Source organism: Sebastes fasciatus, chromosome 11 (assembly GCF_043250625.1).
Source record: "Sebastes fasciatus isolate fSebFas1 chromosome 11, fSebFas1.pri, whole genome shotgun sequence".
NCBI lineage: Eukaryota > Metazoa > Chordata > Actinopteri > Perciformes > Sebastidae > Sebastes > Sebastes fasciatus.
This window is the reverse complement of record NC_133805.1, coordinates 28,493,350-28,516,387: the sequence shown is the minus strand read 5'-3', so window position 1 is coordinate 28,516,387 and position 23,038 is coordinate 28,493,350. Positions and strand designations below refer to the sequence as shown.

Sequence of the window (23,038 nt, the reverse complement as noted above, 5' to 3'; positions counted from 1 at the left end):
TCTGTGGATACTTAAAAACAAAACAGAACCAGAAACACACAACACATCCCTAATGTTTATTTTATTTATATTCATTTTATGAGTGTTCATTTGTTTATGGTACTTTAGGTTCATGGTTGACAAAATCAGTGCTGGAAGATGTACTCACATCTTTTACTTAAGTAAAAGTACCAATACCATGATGTATTTACTCCATTACAAGAAAAAGTAATTCATTTAAAATCGTACTTGAGTAAAAGTACAGAAGTATCATAATCAAATTGTACCTAAAGTATGAAAAGTAAAAGTGCCATTATATTATTATTATTATTATTATTATTACACATATATTACATTACATACTATTGTGAAGTGTGGTAGTATAGTCCTGTGGTTCCCAACCTAGAGGTTGGTTTTCAAATTTCAAGTTTTTATTTGTCACATACTCAACATATCTCTACATTGTGCAGTGAAATGCTCTGTTCACCCCTTCAGTACTGTGCTAGACGTAATAAATATCAAAATACAATATATTCAACAAACAAAATGTATACAACAAAAATAAGATGATATAAAATATTGCTCCAAAGGGTCACAAAATAAATCTGAGGGTTCGTGAGAGGATTAATTAATGGGGTAAAAAACACAATAAAAACAAAGTTCTGCTACACGAATGTCCAGAAACATTTTTGGACTTTTCCCTAATCTTTGATTTTTAGTGAAATATTGGATAATCTTTCATCTCTTTGTGATTCAAAGAGCTCTTTTCTTTCAGTTATTCAAATTAAACTGATTTAATCTTTAACAAATTGTGTTCTACTAACTGATCATATGTTTGTTTTTTGTAACTACTGTAGTAACTATATCTGTCAAATAAATTTAGTGGAGTAAAAAGTATAAAGTTGCATGAAATGGAAATACAAGTACCTCAAAATTGCACTTGAGTAAATGTATTTGGTTACTTTCCACCACTGGACAAAATGGTACAGACTGAACCCTCTATTATATACTCTATACTTTACTTTATATCGAGACTCACACAAATTTAGGACTTTGTAAATCAGGTCCCAACATTCACCACATGATGTCGTTTAAGGAAATGATGTCAAACACAAAATATAATTGTGTTTATAAATAAAAGTACAATTTAAAATGAGTCACATCCAGATGGTTTACATGTGTGATACTGTGTACAGCAGTCCTGTGTATTATACACACAAACATTTAGGATAAATGTGGTTACTTAGCGTGACATCTGTACTAACAGAGAGAGGAAGGACATGAAGATTATGTCAACATTGTACATAACGCACTCCTCAACTGAAAATGGAGTTTATTTACCTTTCGTCTGCAGGCTTAAGGAGAGGAAGAGAGAGAAGAGTTAAGAGGAATAGCTCAGATATACATCCTCATGATCAGCCATAAATCAACTTATTCAGTAGATCATCATCTATCTGCAATCAGCGTATAAATGAAAGACCATGTATTTCAGTAGGTAATTTCTAGATGGAGTATACCTTCCATAGCAAAGGTTCAAAAGTAATTTCAAAATAAAAGACATTATAATAAACATCAAGAACAATGCTTGGAAATTTGTTTATATTATAAACGGAACTATTATTGGAGAAAGTTCTTACATATACAGTAGATGTTTTTGTACCATTTAACTTGAAAGCAGTAAGTTTCTGCTCTTGTGTCATCTGTATTTCACAATCTAATCAAAGTTGTAAGTTTGGACGAGTAAATGAGTCCATTTCCATGAATCTAATTCATTACAGTTCTTCCCCTTTGTTCATTACTGAGTATTTCACCAAGTGGAGTGAATTAAGTTTTCATGAAAACACATGAACATTATTTAGTTGAATCTTCCAGGTTTATGTGCCAGAATCTGAACATCACAAGTCAAAAATAATGAACTGCGTAGTTGTACCAAGAACTAGGGCTGCAACTAAAGATTATTTTCATTATCGATTAATCTGTTGATTATTTTATTATAGTTGTGTGCCTATAAAATGTCAGAAAATGGTGAGAAATGTTGATAAGAGTTCCCCAAAGCCCAAAATAACGTGCTCAAATGTCTTTTTTTTGTCCACAACTCAGAGATATTCAGTTTACTGTCATAGAGGAGTAAAGAAACTAGAAAATATTCACATTCAAGAAGCTGGAATCAGAGAATTTTGACTTTTTCTTCTTAAAAAATTACTCAAACCGATTATCAAAATAGTTGGGGATTAATTTAATAGTTGACTTAATCGATTAATCGTTGCAGCTCTACCCAGAACCAACTAACCCACTGTTTATTAAATTAAAGGCTCTGAAATTCAGAGATTTGATAGGTTTCTAAAACGGCACAAGTCATGTATTAGGTCAAAACGACAGAAACTACCAAAGTAGTATTCAAAAGTTGTTTAAAATAAAAGAAAGTCAGTATGATTTCTGAGAAATATGCATGTTCAGGAAACAAAAGGGCCAGGACTAATGTTAAAAAAAATCCCTAGATTTCTGTTAAAGGGGTTAATTTGTAGTGAGGAACTGAAAATATTTAGCACACTTAAAGACAGAAAGAGAGAAATTTCAAATTTCAAATGTGCAATTACTCTAACACATATCTGGCATCGGAGCAAGTAAACCTCTACACACTGGCGTGTTCAGGGAGTGGCCTAGGGTGGCACGGGCCACCCCTGAAATCTGATTGGCCACCCCAAGTGCCACCCCAATATCTTAAAATATGATTGGCTATATGCCCAGTCAGAGGCGGGCCACGGCACTGAATGTAAACTGCACTCTTGTTTAGAGTTGCAGTTCCTTCTCAAACCTGAGAGGCAGAGATGCGCTAAAGTAGTATGTAGCCTGCAAAAATAAAGGCGCGAAGAAGAAGAAGTTTGAGCAGGTGAACCTACAGGTGAAACAAACTCAGTCTATCGAAGCAACACGTCTCTGGAGCGTCGTCGTGAAAGATGTGAGTAGCCTACATTTTACTACACTTACTGTGCCTGTAGTTAAACGCTGTAACGGTAATAAGCTAAACATTTACCCTGTCTTGTTTTATTTCTTTTTATTGTAATTGGCACAAGGCTGTCATCATCTCATCTCATTAGCAAACACTGTTTTGACTGTCAACGATGCTAAAGCTACTATTTAGCCATCTAGCCCTCCCAGTCAGCAGTGCTGCATGTGAGCGGAGTTTTTCAGCTCTAAAGCTCATTAAAACTCATTTGAGGACAACCATGCTAGACAACAGACTAAGCCATTTAGGTTTGCTAAGTATTGAGTCAAGAAGAGCGAGGGCACTCAACATGGATGATTTTATCAAAGTGTTTGCAAGCAAACACAAGAACAGGCGAATTGCACTGTTTTAACCCTCCTGTTTTCCTCAGGTCAAGGAAGGAAGAAGGGAGGGAGGAAGGACGGAATGAAGAACAGAGGAAGGACAGAGGGAGGAAAGAAAGAGAGAAGGACAGGAAGAAGGGAGGGAGGAAGGAAGCAAGGAAGGAAGGAACTGTCAAAACAGATTGGGTCTCTTGAATGGTAATACTAGGTAATACTAGAGTAACCAACACTGTAGCACATGTAAAGTTTATAATTTGTTTGGTTAAATAATTTGTTCAAAGAGGCGTATGTTTTCTAAATATGTTTGCACTTTATAGGCGGAGAGTGACTGTGTTTTTTAATGTGCATTGTTTTCTTATGTTGGCTTTTGGAGTCACAGGTTATTTTGTAGCATTATTACTGTAACAAATCAGTGTTGAAACAAGATTTGTTACAAGTGATGTAAGCTTTTTTATGCACACATAAGCTCTGGTAAGATCAGCTATCTCTGTTGATAAAATATTCTACTCGGTCTGTACCTCCAACCATTTACATTGTTGCACATGTAAAGTTTTGCACAGTTTTGTCAAGTAAATATTTTGCCCAAAGAGTCTTATTTATTTTAATTTTGTTGGCACTTTATAAAGTGACTGTTTTAGAATAAGGATTTTCTTTTGTATGTAACCTACTTTGGGAATTTACAAATTATTTTGGCATTATTTAACAGTTCACTTTACAATGTTAAAACAAGGTTTGCTGGTATGTGAGGAGGGATGTGACTTTTGTTTATACCTGGGAGTTCAGGTTTCTCTGTTGCTGAGAATACTACAGTAACTTACTACACTGTGGCACATGTGACAAGTTTTGTCAAGTAAATGTTTTGCCCAAACAGGCTTATTTATTGTAATTTTGTTGGCACTTTATACAGAAAGTGCATTGTCTTTTTTGTATGTACTGTATATCATACCTTGGAAGGTTGTTTTGAGGTTAGAATAAAGTATGGTAGTTTTCAATCACATTTGTATGTTGCCTTTTCCTGAATGTTGTGACTAGTAGGTCTGTTCTTGCTTGCAGTGTTAGTAAGTGAAGTAGATATGGGTTGTGGAGACAAAAATGGTAAATTAATGCTATGCCGACACCTGGGTGTGGGTGTGTATTTTCTTGTGTGTGTGTGTGTGTGCGTGTGTGCGTGCATACGTGAGTGTATATGTCTGCGCAGGCGCTCCTGCTCACACTTCATGCCACCCCTGCATAAGTCAGTGCCCCACTGGTGCCACCCCTATCAAAAATGTCTGGACACGCCCCTGCCTCTACAGTGCCTACCCGCTGGCAAAAATTGGGCAATATCTTGCTCTCATGAAACCATTTCTGAACAATGTTCCCTGGGAGGTGAAAAGAATGATGAAGTGTTAAACTCTACTGTCCTTGTATGCTTAGTGATTGCATGCATAGTGGTTGTGTCAGCTGCTAAAAATTAGGACATAAATTGATGAATATACATGTCAGAGTGCAATTATGTGTGTCAAAACTATACAAATATTGAAATACATAAATCGACAGGACAGCTTAAACAAAGCTTTCCTTTGTAATGTTGCAATTCAAGATGTTTATGACTGAAATGCTTTTACTAAACAAAGTAACGAAGCAGTCAAAGCCAACAGAGAACAACAAAATCCAGTGTTTCATTTGCTGTTTTGATTGTTCACTTATCATCATTTCCCCATTGATTGGTCTTGTTGATTTCAACATTTGCTGTTTTATCTTTATCTAAAAAATCAATACAGTCTTAAAAACGCATTAGGTAACAAATCATGCAGGAATTGCGGCGAGATGCCCGTTTATACGGATAAAAAAATCCAAAAACGAGCTAAATGTTCAGGTTATTTTAGTTGAGACACGTCTGCAAGAGACTGACCTCATTTTGGAAACATATCTTTCATAACGCTCTTATTTATAACATTAGTAACACAATACAAGATATTTAGTCAAACTTCAATAACTTGCATTGACACCAGTCTTTTCTTGGTTGGTTGTTATTCTATATTCAGCAATTATTTACATTCTCTGGGGCTCTGTGATGGCGCCAGATGTGTCTGATCCTTGATTTGTGACGCAACTGCGAAGCCGCTATTAGCCAGCGTGAAACCACAAAAAGGAGAAAATAACTTTCTCCTCTTGTTGTAATAACACTGCAGTGCAACGCACAGCTCCATCTCACCCGTGTAATAAGAGATCTGATTTGCTGGATTACTGCTAAATCCTCATTGCTTGTCAGCAGGAGTAAAAATAACTGTGGTTTATAGAATAAATCCACAGCAGGTATGTAGTTTCACAATCCAAAAGAATGTTCTGTACTGTGTGCAGACAGAAGAGGAAAGAGGGGAGCAGCACTTTCAAGTGAACCCCTTATTACCAACAAATATTGTATCATAAAGAAGTCTGTGTATGTAAAGCCTACAGGAGATTGAGGTTTTATATGTTTTAAAGTGATGGCTTTTTGTCATTAAGACATGGATGGCTTTTATATAAATGTTCCTAATGATTTTATGCAGACGTGAAATGTGATGGAAGATCCTGTACTTAAAAGAGTACTTCAACGATTAAGCATTGCACTCCTAAGTATCAAAATTGATGCAACAGAACCAGAGATATCGCCTTTTTTGTTCCATACATTCCTTGTCAAAACCTGGCTTATACATTACCCACAATGCAACTCGACCGCTGACATAAAATCTTCAAAGTGAGCTGTCAAATAAATGTAGTGGAATAAAAAGTACAATATTTGCCTCTGAAATCTAGTTAAGTAGAAGTATCATAAAATACCTACAAATTGTACTTAAAGGTACAGTGTGTAGGTTTTGGCGGCATCTAGTGGTGTGGTTGCAGATTGCAACCAACTGAATACCCCTCCGCTCATTCCTTCCTTTTATCTACAGCTCACGTTACCGCAGTTTCACAAGCGTGTTGAAGAACTACGGTGGCCTTCAGGCAACATAAAAACATAAAAAGGCTCTCTCTAGAGCCAGTGTTTGGTTTGTCCGTTCTGGGCTACTGTAGAAACAGGGCGGACTCTGGGAAGAGGACCCACTCCTTTGTAGATATGATGGCCTAAATAAATAAAAAAATAAATGTACTTGGTTACTTTCCACCACTGGAAGAAGAGTGTTTTCTGTTTTCTCTCAGGTTGCATTAGAGGTAGATTTCATAACTTTTTTTGCCGCAGAAGCCTTAATTCATTACCGTCTCCTCCACTTCTCTGAATCCCCTGATAAATTCTCCCATCAGTTTCATCATATATGGTTATTATTAGATGGTGAATTCTGCTGCCTGGTTTTATAAAGTTGAACAGAGCAAAAGCAGAGAATGACAAGATGTTGAGTTGAGACTCTCATGTGAAACCATGTAAAGCTCTTCGTGTCTTGTTGTGTTCAATACTAAAATGCCGTTCACTGGGTTCATATTATAGATACACTTTCATGCTAGAATAAGGTGCTTTTTAATGTAAAGTGTATTCTTAAAGACGTGTTAGTGTGGGTGGCTGTGCGTGACTGACCGTGTCCAGATGTGTGCGCTGGTGTTTGGCCCGGTCGCTGGAGTTGCTGAAGGCCTTGAGGCAGCCAGGATGCTGACAGATGTACGGTTTCTCTCCTGTGTGGCTCCTCAGGTGTATCTTCAGGTTCTCCAGACGTGAGAACGCCTTGGAGCAGCCCTCAAACTGACAAGGAAAATATAAACAAACAGTCTTACTACAACCTGACACATCCACCATTTAAAGAGAGTGACATACAATATCTAAAAAGAAAAGGTTTCTTTGGTTAGAGTAGGAGTTAAAGGCAGCTTAAAGGTAAGTTAGGTCAGGTCAAACTACAGAGTGGTGTCATAGGGCCCAGTAGATTTATGGCCGCATAGTCTGATAGTCCCACTGCAGGGCCTAGTGATAGGTCAAAATATCATTTAACATAAAGACTGGGCTTTCATTAACCTGACCCTGTCAGATGGTTTGTTACACAGAACATGAATCTGAGAAGCCGTCATTGGAGACTGCTTGGAAAAGGGCAGGCACTTTCAAAAAATACTTGGCAGGTGATTGGATGAACCATCTGTCAATCAAACTAATGAAAGCAAAACTATCTGAAACATCGCCTTCAGTGCCGTTCTTTGCTCTTTTTTCATTGAAGAAATACTCTAGTTCAGAAAAAACTGATGCTATTGCAGCATCTACGCTAACCTCTTCAGGAGCCACCATTGTTGTTTAGAACCAACAGGCACCTCTCTGTATCGTCTCTCTGAATGGTCTCCACTGGTCTCACACACATAAGCCACGCCCGTAGCTGCTGTAGCTCCTCACAAGATGCCGATTGATACTGTGTGTTGATAACTATCTTTGATGCATATTTTGCATAATGATAGACGGAAGAACCATTCAAACAGGGACAAAATGTGATAATGCAAAATGCAAGGCAGTTTGAATTTCATTGGCGCTTTTAAAAGGTCCAGTGTGTAGGATCTAGCAGTCTGTCCAGTCAACCAACTGAAACCTCTCCAGTGTGCCAAGCATGTAGAAGAACTACAGTAGCCGACGCAAAAACACAAATGGCCCTATCGAGAGCCAGTTGTACTGTAGGGCATTTGGAGGGGAGCCAGTGTGTAGTGTGTATGAGAGAAGTGAGTGGTGAAGCAAGAGAGAGAGAGCGGCGACGACGGGAGCGAGTAACATTATCGACTCCGGCCCAAGCAGGAAAAGTTAATAGTGTTTGGTTTGTCCGTTCTGGGCTGCTGTTGAAACATGGCGGAGCAACATGGCGGACTCCGTGAAGAGGACCTACTCCCTATATAGGTATGAAGGGCTAACGAAACACAATTCTTATTTTCAGGTGATTATACACTCAAGAAAACATACTTATTAATATTATATTCAATTTCTGCCAATAGATCCCCTTTAATGTTACACACTGGTCCTTAAAAGTATTTTATATTCATGTAAACATGTATAAATCCTCATTTTGATCTCAATTCTGGTAACCAAAAGAAATTAAAACGTCAGAACTTTTATCTTCTTATACAAATCACATACAGATCCCGTCTGCACCTTTTAAAAGTATGTTGGCCTGCAACTAACACATAATAAAAATCACACTTTCACATTACAGATGAGTGATGTTGAAGTCTGATCCAACAAAAATAACTAGCAAAGTGGTAATATATCACACTATAACTTCATACATTTTAGGTTATTGAATCATAAACGTTAGGCAATGACCTTTTCCCACATAGCACACACACACACACACACACACACACACCAGACTGTGGTAGGTTCTGGTAAAAGCGTTTCTGTTGGACTCAAGCCAGACAAGAAGCAAATATCAGCAGGCTGCACACTGCAGGCCGTAAAGTGAAGCTTTATATCTTTACAGAAACGGTGTCACATTCAATCTCACAGACTTAAAATGACCAGTGTTTTCATTTCTGGCATGTAAGTCAAAGTTTAAATGGAAATATTTCTCATGGTTTGATTTAAACCTCCTGGAGCTTCAACAGGGAGTTAGAGAGAACATTTAGACGGTCACAGGAGAGGATTTTAAAACATTTTCCAGGATTCAAACCATTCTCGATTCACTTTATGAGGTAAATCCAACACATTTTGAACGTTTTTAATGAGTTTCATTCATCATTAGATACAAATAATTGTCATCTAACAAAGAGAAGGATAAAGACATAAAATGAAGGCAAATCATTGTGTTTGTTGAAGGTTAACATGATATTTAAATGAAACCATATATTTTAGAGATATTTAAATGAGGATTAATATTGTTTTGCAAACGACTCTTCAAATGAGATCCTGGTCCAATTCTTAAAGTAAAATAAAAGAATAAAGCATTTTATCCTTTTTAAACTAATCCAGAGGAAAATATGGAAACGTTTTTTCTACCCAATACTCATTCCAGGGGTTTTATTAGGTCTTGCTAATGAGTCAGTAAATGTCAGTCACCTCGTTTAGTTTAATAAGTCTCTGCATAAAAAACACTACATCATGTTGAAATTAATCCAAGGCTTGAAATCGTCTTGACAAACAACAAAAAACAAAAACAGATATTAAAAGCAACCCATAAAAAAAAAAACAGACCAGTGACTGAATATATTCAAATGCTCAAAAACACATAAGAATACACATCTACAGGTATATGAATACACACAGATTATAGATTAAGACTCTTCATGGGATGGGAAACTGAGGACGTAACATGTTAAACATGCTGCAGATTTATGTGAACTGAGCTGACACACTTAAACGCATTAGTTTGAGTTGTTTGAAAGGAGGAAAGTCAATTTACCCCATGGCTACTGTAGTGAAAACATTATTTAAAAAACAAAATGTAACCCCACCCATACAAATATAATTTATATAGCTCCTAAATAGAAACAGATCTCTTAAATCTTTGACGGAGTATAAATACAAGCACGGCTTTATTAAAGCTCTGTTACAGTTTGTTATTTCCTGTGTGTTTCCTTAAAGTCTCTGTTACCAAAATAATGATGTTTCCTTTATTTGTACATAAAAATGGGGGGATCAAAACAAATCTAAAACATTCAAGGAAACTGGAAACTCACTGACATTTAAAGAGGTTCAGGTCATTTGTCATGTTTCCCATTTAAATCATTTGATTATCGAATGTTTGTACTTAAAGGATTGCAGGCTGGCAATATTTAACAGAATGAAAATACCAAGCCACCAATGTGTTAATTAATCTGTCAATACTTTCTGCCTTCCTGTCTGTGGCTCTGAGCTCCAAGCCCATCGGTTCCTAATGAAGACATGCATTTTTTTTAAAAAGTGACTCACAAACTTATAGTTTCCTTTTTTTAAAAAAAGGTTTGGAGATGGGTTCTCATCACATCTCGTCACATACGGCCACTTTGTCACGCTCTTTGGCGTCACTTTAAGTTTTGACAACAAAACCACTCAGTTGTTTTGGAAAGAACAACATGGTTGGGCTTAAAACTACTACGTTTGTAAAGTGAAAATGACACTGAACGTTGTAAACACGAGACAGGAATGAACAGCTGATTGCAACGTTAAAGTGAAACTTAACACAAAGGACATGAACAGCGGTCTCCTGGACAAAATCTACGTCATCACACTCCCAGCGCAATTTCTCTGAACGTTTACTCAAAACTTAAAATAGTCAATCACGATTAATCCCATATTTGTATCTGTTCAAAATGTACCTTAAGTCAAGTTTTTAATACGCTTATCAACATTGGAGTGGGCAAATATACTGCTTTATTCAAATGTATGTATATATTTATCATTGGTAATCCATTAACAACACAAAACAATGACAAATATTGTCCAGAAACCCTCACAGGTACTGTATTTAGCATAAAAATATGCTCAAATCATAACATGGCAAACTGCAGCCCAACAGGCGACAACAGCTGTCAGTGTGTCAGTGTGCTGACTTGACTATGACTTGCCCCAAACTGCATGTGATTATCATAAAGTGGGCATGTCTGTAAAGGGGAGACTCGTGGGTATCCATAGAACCCATTTTCATTCACATATCTTGAGGTCAGAGGTCAAGGGACCCCTTTGGAAAATGGCCATGACAGTTTTTCCTCGCCAAAGTTTGGAGCGTTATTTAGCCTCCTTCCCGAAAAGCTAGTATGACATGGTTGGTCATAGTTGGTATGTTGATTCCTTAGGTTTTTATAGTTTCATATGATACCAGTATCTTCACTCTAGCTTTAAAACTGAGCCCGGTACAACCTCAAAATTACAAGTTGCGTTAAAGAAATTAGTGCTGTTAAAACAAATTTGCGTTAACGTGTTATTGCGTTAACTTTGACAGCCCTAGTATATACAGTAGATAGATATAGATATAGATATAATCAGGTTTGGCTACACAGACATCACTAGTTATAGGATCATTGTTGGTTTTGGTCTTTTCATGGGATTTGTTGACAGTAAGGAAAATATGAAATATGAAATATCACAGGACTTTAAAGGTCCATTAAATGCATTCACACATGAATGTCATTTCAGCATCATAAATTATGACTGATGACTCGACCAGGTGGATTAAAAACACTTGTAGTAACAGCTGTCTGATCTGAGACTTGACATATAACGAGCTGCTAAATGAGGCTGAATTCATTAACGCACACTGACTACATTCATGTGAGAGATTCATTTTTCCACCGCTGCACTAGGAATGACTTAATTTACATGTTTTGGCCTGAGCGCTTTATGAAAATAAAATGACGTTATTCACGTAGTTCAAGTGTGACTGACTTTTCTTTGTTGATGTTGATTTAATTTCATTAATCTGTTTGCAGGCGACTCGCCACGGTAATAAATTCACAAGCTGGCAGCACATTAGGTCATTTTTTAATGAACTAATTCACTTAAGAAGGAAGTGTGTCCCGGAGTGAAGATTTGTGAATGAATTATTTATCTCAGGTTGATGACAGCGAAGGAGTCGCTTGGGAGTTACGGGTAGAGTTAGTCACTCTCAGGGACGGGGATTTGGAGCCGAACTGAAGGTCATCATGGGACGGACGTGTTCAAGCAGCAAAAGTTGAGTTTCAAAAAATGACTCATGATAGAAGTGATGCAGGGTGACGCTGTGCTGGGGCTCAAAGGCCACTGTTGTGACGGTCAATGCAGAAACCTCACAGTCTCCGTCTCCTCTTGGACCTAACTGGTCTGGTTTTGTCGTTCTTGGATGTGCGTCTTGAACTTTTCAAAATGCATGTGCTTCTTTTGTCGTATTTTTGTCATTCTAAGGTTTATAGTCCATCACACTTTTAAACAGCCTGCACGTTTCACAAGACAAGCTGCTCAGAAACATGAAAAGGCAGAAAATGCTCAGAAGTTTCTCTGTAGGAGCAAACATCACAAAATATAACATCCTATGCTACTTAAAATGATGATCCTTAAGATTTCTATGTAATCAAAACCCATCTTTGATACTATTCATGGTCGGCACGGTCACATGTGACAAAGAAATGCCGCAAACTCACATTTGAGAAGCTGCAACTAGAAAATATTTGTCTTTTTTGATTGAAAAATTAATGAAACATCGAAACGTGACTATCAAAATAGTTCTCGATTAACTTTCTGTCGATCAACTAATTTATTAATTGACTAATAGTTGATATCGATATTATGGAAAAATATTTCTGACAAAGTAGCTGCTCAACAAGTGTTTGCTGCCCCACGAATTCTGGCACTTGTAGTCTTAATCCTCACTTGCTGTTACCACGGTAACCGCAGGTTAAATCAAATTGACCGAGACATAACGATAAAAACTTTATGTGCATGTTTCAGAAGAGGATTAACTTCAAAAAGGCAGGAAAGACTTTTCTCTGCGGGAACATAGTTTCTACAGGAATTAATGATTTATCAGTTTATTACATCACTACTTAATTGCATTTGTCAGAATAACCACAGGGCGATCAGCAGGTTTTTGGATGCTCAGTGCTACAGACACATCCTCCATTCATTCAACACTGCCACGTTTCTTCCTCTCTGGCATGCATGAGTAAGGGAAACCTGTCGTAAGGGGAGGAAACCGTTTGATCGTTTCTCAACAAGACTCTTGATCATCGGCTGCACAGTCTGAGAGAAGTCGAGACCGTCTGTGAGCAGGTTAAACCTCTAAACGGCCCATTTGAAGTTGGAAAGGATGAGATTTGTTTTGACTGACTGAAAATGGTTGCAACAGCATCGGTGGAGCTAAGCTGCAGAGGTTGCCAGTTTGATTCCTGCATTTTGTTTGCCTAAGCCATGGATTGAGTCAATGAAAAGCCTTGCCTTCATTACCGATGAGTCGCTCTTAAATTAAAGGAAAATCTTACTAGCTGACAACCTTAATGCTTTCCAGCATAATTAACTGGACAATGAAAAGAGGAATTTATAAAAGACTTAAACATGAAAAGATAACTTAATAACAAATGACAAGATAAACTAGAGACCATGTTGAGATGGGATCACACCAGCCGCTACGCCAAATCAGGCCAGGGGCGCAAAGTGGGTGGGTGGGTGGGTTGGGGGGGGGGGGGCAACGGCTCCTTCCCCCCTTTCCGGCGCCCTTGCTCGGACAAAACCCATCTTCATACTTCATTTTGATCTCACCTACACATCAGTAAAGTTTCGTGACTGCATCTTGCTGTTGTTGTTACAAAATCTGTCTCCAGACATACAGTATAAACACCTGGCAAAGTACTCAAAACCCGCTTTAATGGAGGACGGAACCTGACAAAATTTCAAATAAATTAATAAATAAACAAATTAGTCAATAAATAAATGAACATATTATGAAATGTAGCAAAAATAATATTACAAATAAATGTAGCCATTAATTAATTGATCAAATGTGACATAAATTAATATTTCTGTTTAAATGTTCTTCTTTATTTATGTATCTTTGTATTAATTCCCTTATTTATTTACTCTTCTGTTTAATTTTCCCTTTTATTTATTTATATATTTATTTCTATTAATTTTCAACTTTATTTATTATTTATTTGTATCTATTTATTTATATATTCATGCACGATGCCCTTTGCATTTCACCCCTTATTTATTTCCCCAAACTTATTGTGATTAACCAAACCAAAGCAAAACCTACTGACTCACCATGCATTTATTGGGTTTTTCTCCAGAGTGGACCCTCATGTGGATGAGCAGCTTGTAGCGAGCGTTGAAGGGTTTGTGGCGTCGCACGCAGCCGGCCCAGAAACAGGAAAACTCTTCCCCTTTGCGCTGGTCGATGTGCACCTTCTCGATGTGCCTCACCAGCTCCTCCTGGCTGTTGTAAGTGGCACTGCAGTCGATCCAGTGGCACGACAGGTCCTGTTGGTCCGCTGTGGGGTCCTGGCCAACAGGTCCATTAAGCCTCTGGAAATGAAGTGGGTTGCTGACCTCCTGACCTTGAAGCGGCTGGCCCACATGGAACAGCTCCCCCTGCTGGTTGTTAACTTGAAACGGTTCCCTCTTACATGGCGAGAAATCATCTACAGGCTCTTGTTTTATTGAGTGATACTCTTCCTGTATCTTTCTTTGTAGCTGAGGAGTCTTGTTGCCACCAGGTGAATCAGAAAGAGGCAAGGAAGATGCAAAAAATAGAGATGAGGAGGAGGAGGAGGAGGAAAGAGAGGAAGGTGGAGAGCCAAAAGGAGGCGATGTGGTACAGCTGGTGAGCATATAGGATAACGGGAGGGAGGGCTGGGGGTAACAACTGAACCTCTGGGTGTTGTTTTTAGGATCTGTGTGCGCTGTGGTGGCAAAGTCCTCCATAGTCTTTTCTATGTGGGATCCAGCTGTCTTACAGCTGAGCAGGGAGGTGAGATCCCGGCCCAATGAGGACAGGGACAGGGAAGTCCTTGGAAGACAGCACACACCCAGACCACCTGAATGTATCGAGGACTGACAGAAGCCACCAGAAGACAGCGGCGCCTGGGGGTCCTCGGCATCCTCAAACACACTTCCAAAACCAGGAAGAGTCAGCTGGACGTCTGGAGGCCCGAGGTCAGGGGGCCACATCCTGGCCCCCCGCTGGCTGACTTCCACCAAGAGATCCTTTCAGTAAAAACGTTGATTCTGATCGATTAGATAAAACCATCTACAGCATCTTTCAGTTCTCAATTGTAATCAAATTAGCGCCATTTTCAGCGGTTGGCATCTTCTCATTCAGCATGCGTAATCTTCTGTCATTTGTTCCAAACTGCTGCGTGGTCAGTCGTCATCTCTCGTGCTGCACTGTGGGAGACAGAAACCAAACCCAGATGAGTCATATTAAAAAGACAAACAATACGAATAATACAGCACACTTTCTGAAACACAACACATTAACAGCTTTGAGAACCAGCGGGTGAAGAAGTAACTAGATCTTTTAGTGAGTAAATGTACCAATACAAAAAATAAAACTAGTAAATCTTACTTCAGTGAAAGCCCCTAAATATTATTAGAAAAGTGTACTTAAATTATCAAAAGTAGGAGTAAAAAAAGGCTCCTGTGGCTGTAGCTGGTCATGGTGGAGCTAATTTTAACTAGTTTATACAGTTTGGTAGTTCAGTCCAGTGGCTCCCAACCTGAGGGGTTTTGTGATGATTAACACAAATCTGTATTAATTTTCAGGACTTTTCTCTTATCTTTGCTTTTTGGGGGGAATATAATACGAACAGTGATTTAAATTAAACCAGGCAAGAAAACATATGAAGTTACAAAACATGATAATAATGCATCATGTTTTAAAAGTTCATCATATGTTTTGTTAGTAAAATATGTTAAACTACCCAAAGGTATATAAAATACTTAAAATAACTTCCTCAGTAATAATAATACAATAATACATTACATACATACAAAACACTCACTGGGATAATTTTTCTACATAATGAGTACTTTTACTTTTGATACTTTAAGTACATTTTGCTGATAATACTTGCGTACATGTACCTAAGAAATATTTTCATTGCAGAACCTTTAATGGAGTATTTTCACAGTCTAGTATTCCTATTTTTACTTAAAGGTCCTATATTGCAAAAAGTGAGATTTTTTTGTCTTTTTTTTATAAAGCAGGTTTAAAGGCTGTATAAATACTGTGAAAGTATCAAAACGCTCAGTCCATGGAAAAATACACACAGCCTGTATTCAGAAATAGTGCCTTTAAACGAGCTGTTAGGATTTCTGTAATTTTGTGATGTCACAAATATACAATATTTAGACCATTACACAGTTTTAACATTGTAAACATGTCCCAGTTTATTTCCAGTTGCAGTGTATGTGAATGACATCAGCTGACAGGAAGTAAACATGGACCCAAGCTGTTGCCTAGCAACGTAATTCCGTTGAAATGAGCCAAAACAAAGCATTTCAGATAGAGGGTAAACGTAGGTATATTCAGATAAATTCATGTTTTTTTTAACATTAAAGCATGTAAACATGTTATAGTAGAAACACAAAATACAAGAATGGACCTGAAAATGAGCATGATATGGGACCTTTAAGTAAAGGATCTGAATACTTCTTCCAGCCTTGCCTCTGGAGCCACAAAAGGCTTTACAACTTGTTTTTCACATATCCAGTAGTAGCTCCCCAACAGCTGTAAACAGTTTGATGAGTAAAATTCCCCTTTGAGTGCAGAGCTTGAGCAAATGTACATAATACATTCCACCACTGTCACTCGGGATTCCTTTTTATTGCGATGTTGTAAAGCTATGACTCAGCTGCTGCTGTGACAATTTGCCATGCCATTTGAAGAGTTGAAACATAAAACCCAAAATGTGTCACACTCTGAAAGTTATTCCCTCATTTCCAGCCATTGGCAACTCTGCATTCAATCATGAACAACAAATGGACCGAGGTGACCAGCAGAGAAGGTCACAGATGAAGTAAAACCAAAACAAACAGCGTGTCCGACCGTCTTGTCATCAGGCTTCAGTCAAACAGCTCTGAGTGCGACGCTGCAGCGAGTGTATATTTGGTTTCCTTTGAGCTGCTGTAACAGTCGGGGCTGATTCATTACTGCAGGCATTAAGGCCACCCTTGTAGCAAACAGCCAGTCGTTGTGTGGCAGCCGATTGCCTGGAACCTGGTCCAGATGCTTGTTAACAGAGGACGAGTAATGGACCACATCTCTCTGCTAGCTAGTCCTGCAGGACAGGGAGGCTGGAAAATAGTGGGTCAAACAGAAGTTCCCCCACCCCTGTCACACATACAGTAGCTCTACTGTGCAATCGTCCTTGAGTGCTTATTAGAAAAGACTTGATTTCTGCCATCTGCCAGATATCGATGATCTAATTTACAACAGGATCTCTGCCACGTGTAATTAGTCATCGGAAAGAATCAATGGGAAGGTTATTTTACGAGCCAAAAACCGACACAGCTAAGATGATGAGTAAGTTCACTTCTGTAGTTATATTAGCTGACGAAGGAGTCACTAAGTGTAGGTTCATGCCCAAAGTTTCCTGGTATAGTCTGGTTTACAGTTTTATGACTCTTCCCGTAAATCGCTGGAGTTCCCCCCCCCCCGCCAGAGTCATGTAGCAGAGCAGTCATGGGAACTGTGGTTGGATGTTAATTAGAGAGGTTGCGATGTGTCTGTGTGTCAACAAGTCGAACAGGATTAATGATTCTTGCGTAGCAGAAGTGGTTTGGTATGTTTGGAACAGGATAATTGCAATCTAATACCTGTTGGCTTTGAGAGCTAAAACCAATATAGAGAGTTTTGAGGGCAAACTGTGGGATTTCAGATACAAACAAAACATTAGATTCACAACAATCAGACAATACATCTGATAAATAATCTCTAACTGGTGCTTTTTTTCACAATCAAATCAGGACACATGTAAACATTCACTCCGCCATAAATCCAACAGAGTGAAATCCAGCAGCAAATATAGCAAAAAGGGGATTTTATTTTAGCAGTGTCTATTCACAAACCACGTTGTTGCTAATCCAGAAAGAAGAGTCGAACAGTAAAACTAAGAAAAGTGTCCCACAAAGCCTCAACTGAGCCAGCAAACTTTATAAAATAGCAGGCACATCTCATGTGGTGTCTTTTAAAGACTCACTTGCTGAGGTTAGCTAAACACAGCTGTGGCATTTTAGGACAAGCAAATGTGTACTTGTCTCAACAATAAGCACTTTGGTTCTTGAATTACAAACTTTTTTTGGTGCTTTTTGGTTCAAGTGAAACATGGGAAAAAGATCCTTATTGAAGTGAGAGATGTGAACACACAGAGTAAACTAAATCCAGTTTCCTGATTCTAGTCTTCCTAAATAATCCTTGATGGTGTTACAGAGGCCTCAGAGTGGACACACAGTTACAGACTCATGAGTTAACACTGAGTCCTGTAGCTGAACTTCCATCAATACTGGCGGATATTACTATGTATTTATATTATAACTGTCAAAGTTAACGCAATAATATTGATTGTCAGTTTGATGACAGAACAGCCGGTCACTCCTGCTACCTCCTGGTTTTGAAGCTCCACTAATCAATATTTTAACAATAACAATAACAATGGATAAAATGTACTATAATAGGTGATAATACATCCGTGTTGTGTGTTTACAGCTTGTTCCGCTGCCCCCAAGTGGCCAAAAAAACAACAACAACAACAACAATCTAATGTAGCTTTAATGCTAGGTACCTTTGGAGTTGGCACGAGTAAAAAACATTTTTCAAATTTTTTAATGAAGAATTTTTCAAGGAGTTCAGGAACATTTAGCATGCAAACAGTTGAGTTTTATGTATTTTGTATTTCAAATCTAGCGAGGGGGATTGAGAAATTAGCTGAGGCTATATAAATGCTGTATGCCAGGTTGTTGGTGGTATACACTCTGGGGCGAATTCACAAAAGGATTGCGCGGCTTTTGCAGCTGCTAAACCTGCACAAATAAGACAAATAGGAACCGTGTAATTCTCAAAGCACCCGCAAAAAAAGGTGAAATGCAACCCTAACTGCTCTGCCAAGCAAATAGTGTCTCGGGGCTCCCATGCTATTTGCACGTATTTAAATTAGATGATATGCACACATTTGACACAAAATTGTCTCCTTTCTGTGCCTCACAAGGATCAGCACTGATAGCCACACACAGTTACAGTGAAATTATTAGCGTTTTCAGAGAGTTGGTGGTAAGTGAAGCACATTTTTAAGGGGTGTCACGCCCAGACTTTCCAGTGATCATGGCATATTAAATGCCAAATACAGTTTCTCTCTGTCACATTTAAACCCCTTGCCTGAAGTTTTGAGGAATGCCTCTGTGCCTCGTCGGTCAGGACCTGCAGCTCGCGGTCTGAAAATGTACTATTTTCTTTCTGCCTACTGTGTTCTTGACACAAAGGCCGCAATCTATTCTTTGTGAATTCGTCCCTCGGCCTTTACTATATGTACAGTATGTAATCAGATATGTCTTTGTATTCATGCATGAGTGCATATACAGTTTGTTCGGTCATTTCTTATGAGCAGGGAGTTGCTATCATATCACTACCAATAACAGGATCACTGAGACATATGGAATGAGCATCATGTGTTTCCAGATACTGATTTACAATCCTGACATCGCTTTTTATGATATTTCTATATAAATCATATCAGATTTTATGTGTTTGAGAAGGGTAAAAAAGTGTTGTAAATCTGAGTTCCTGGATTTAAAAAAATACATGGCGACAAATTTTGTGGGTAGAAATACCCACAGGTGCTGTATATTTCAGGTTAGGACAATATGTTTGCAAGAGAACAAACTCTCATAAATGTGGCTGGCTGACCATTAAAGAAAACATGTAAATTACGTAACTAGTTTCACAACTGTCGCTTGTGTTTTTATAAACGACATGAGAGACTGGTATCCCAGTAACAGAGAAAGTTGGACAGAGGGTGAGAGTTTACACTTCTCTAAATAAATTGAGCCTCGGGGCGTCCATTTTCAAACTAGGTTAATCCCGTGAAACCAATTTTGTGGGCTATGAGTGTGCTAATAAATCATAATTTACTCCACTTTCTGGTCATTAACCTTTATTTATCCAGAGGAAATTGAGTGAGCACAGCCGCGTGCTTTACATTCTTACACTTAAACACATTCACACCTTGGAAACCTACAGAAAGGCTACAGTTTGCTACCTGTAAACACATTTTTCAAACCTTTCAGAAAAATAAAAAATTAACCTTGTAGATACATACAACTTTTAAGCAATCGCTGTTTCCCCTGTAACCTCCAAACTCTTTAGAAAAGCTCTCAATATCCTCAAACATCAGGCAGCAGCACTTCACTTGCTATACTAATTCCCTGAGAATAACTAATTTTAATCCAGAAATAAACTTTCATTCTGGCAAATATAATCTGCCAATTTAATTTTATTACAGCTATACTATGTTTAATCTGACCCACCAGATGGTTTGTTACACAGAGCCATCTGAGAAGCCGTAATTGGAAACTGTTTGGAAAAGGGCAGGCACTTTCACAAAATACTTGGCAGGTGATTGGATGTACCATCTGTCAATCAAATTCTTGCTGAAGCCAGTCGGGAGAAGAGCGAAAACATATTTTCCATCAAGAAAAGCCTTCAGTGCCGTTCTTTCCTCTTCTTTAAATGAAGAAATTCTCTCCAGTTCTGATATAACTGATTCTATTGCAGCATCTACACTAACCTCTGTAGGAGCAGCCATAGTTGTTTTAGAATGAACAGTCGCCTCTCTGTGTCGCCTCACGCACACCTAAGCTACAACCGTAGCTAGAGTAACTTCTCACAGGATGCCGATTGGTCCGTGATCTGGCTTGCCGGACACAAACACATTACTTGAAGCCTGACAAGATGGATTTTTGTGATATGTGATTGGTGTTATTGTGATTGCAGGGTAAGGACATGTTGGCCATTTAGTAACAAGAAATGCCAAAAATAGTAAGAAAAATGTTGTTACCTGGACTTAGTTTGTACACCTAAGAGCACTGACAAGTTTATTTTTTTAAATTGTCTTGATCACCATTTTAAATAACCAGATTTATCACCGGCTAATATATTACGATCAGTTTTTATTTCAAAGATGACATTTTTTGCCTTTTGCCTTTATTTGATAGTGATAGTATAGACATGAAAGGGGGAGAGAGAGAGGGGGTGACATGCAGCAAAGAGCCACAGGTCGGATTCAAACCCGGGCCGCTGCGGTAAAGACTCAGCCTTAGTTGGACACCAGCTCTACCAGGTGAGCTACCGGGGCGCCCACGACCTCTTTTTTTAACTCTGGGATTTGGCCTCACAAGTCTGTGGTGATGTTTTTCAAAGGCTCAAGCCTCCCTTCCCTATCTTACTTATATTTTTTCATGACATCTAGCGTCTTGTTTTCACATAGGCTGCACTTATTGTTGCTCTGAACAAAACAAAAAATGTATTGTAATGCCAAAATACGATCATCTACACCCATCACTCATAGTGACAGTGACTTTATTGTACCTGTAGCTGTGTCCCAGACAGTATTCAACACCTAATTCATTTTAGGCCCTAAAAGGCGATGATTTTCTCCATCTCCTCATGAGACAGTAACCCACATCAAATGGCTTTAATAGTTTTTACTCATCCACCACTACAGGAGCAGCTTTTTTTATAGCAACAGGAAATCACTGCACATTTCGATCACCGACCAGTTTAGTTCAACTTATCTCCTGACTCAAAAGGAAAAGTTTCACGGTCAAGGAAGTAATGCAGAAACAAAGATAGATGTCATCTCTTCAGATCAAACACATTGCTGAGTTGGGAGAAAAATCCTACCTGCTGTTGGATGAACAGCTGGATTTTCTGTTCAAACTTGGAGATCAATTTAGGTCCAACTATTATAGGATACGCAGAGGAGTTTGTCCTTTCAAAAGCTGGCTGTACTTTCTATGTAATATGTATTACACCTGAGCAAAATTTTCTGTTTTTGTTTTGTCTTTCACCACTATAAAAATGTCACAGCAATACGAGCTGTCAAACAGCTTCAGCTGAGAAACCTAAACAAGAAGATCATGAGGTGGAGCCTCCTGAAACATTTATTTATACTGAGGCCCAACCTGAGGCCGCTGACCGGACACTGAAAGCTGCAGAGCTGCACAAAGACGCAGACTGTTGATTAAAGGTGAACGACACCTTTTCCCCCTCAAAAAAACCTGTAATAATTCATGTGAATAATGCTGAGAAATGAATTTAGTCTTTCAAGCTGTTGTCAATAGTATACCAAGAAATGACACATTAATATGATGTGTGTATCAATCACACTACTGTAATAATATCTAGGGCTGTCAAAGTTAACGCGATAACAACACGTTAACGCAAATTCATTTTAACGCCATTCATTTCTTTAACTCATTAACGCAACTTGCAATTTTTAGGTTGTAGCAGAATCAGTTTTAAAGCAAGAGTGAAAATACTGGCATCATATGAAACTAAAAAACCTAAGGAATCTATTGGTACCGACCATGTCATACAAGCTTGTCGAGAAAATAACTAAATAACATAACATAATAACGCTAAATATCCCTCCATACTAACGCTAAATTTTGGCGAGGAAAAACTGCAATTGCCATTTTCAGAGGGGTCCCTTGACCTCTGACCTCCAGATATGTGAATGAAAATGGGTTCTATGGGTACCCACGAGTCTCCCCTTTACAGACATGCCCACTTTATGATAATCAGTGCAGGTTGGGGCAAGTGATAGTCAAGTCAGCGTACTGACACACTGACAGCTGATGTTGCCTGTTGGGCTGCAGTTTGCCATGTTATGATTTGAGCAGATTTTTTATGCTAAATGCAGTACCTGTGAGGGTTTCTGGACAATATTTGTCATTGTCTTGTGTTGTTTATTGATTTCTAATAATAAATATTTACATACATTAGCATAAAGCAAGCATATTTATCCATTCCCATGCTGATAAAGAGTATTAAATACTTGAAAAATCTCCCTTTAAGTACATTTTGAACAGATAAAAAATGTGCGATTAATCACAATTGAATATTTGAATCAATGACAGCCCTAATAATAACATGTATAATAAAACACTCAGTGTCTAGGGTGCACAAGAGGCTAAACAGTATGTTACAAATTCTAAATTTTTATCATAAGTTGATTGTACCGACATTTGTCCACTCTTAGGAAGATTTTAATACCTCAAAGCACGTCTTTAAAAGAACAGTCATGTATTTGAAACTAAAACACAGATAGCACCTAAAATTGGAGAACTTGACACGGGAGTCAACTGTCCGCG

At 38.3% G+C, this 23,038-nt stretch overlaps 1 protein-coding gene across 1 annotated transcript in view; it reads right to left on the bottom strand.

Annotated features, from left to right (window-relative positions):
- LOC141777629 (uncharacterized) overlaps nucleotides 1-23,038 on the bottom strand; it is a 53,256-nt gene that overhangs the window by 16,288 nt on the left and 13,930 nt on the right. Inside the window, exons 2-3 of the mRNA XM_074652062.1 lie at nucleotides 13,934-15,055; nucleotides 6,842-7,003 (exon numbers count right to left, since the gene is read on the bottom strand). Coding sequence (XP_074508163.1) covers nucleotides 6,842-7,003; nucleotides 13,934-14,839 — 1,068 coding nt within the window. The 5' untranslated portion in view covers nucleotides 14,840-15,055. The remainder of the gene's footprint in view (nucleotides 1-6,841; nucleotides 7,004-13,933; nucleotides 15,056-23,038) is intronic.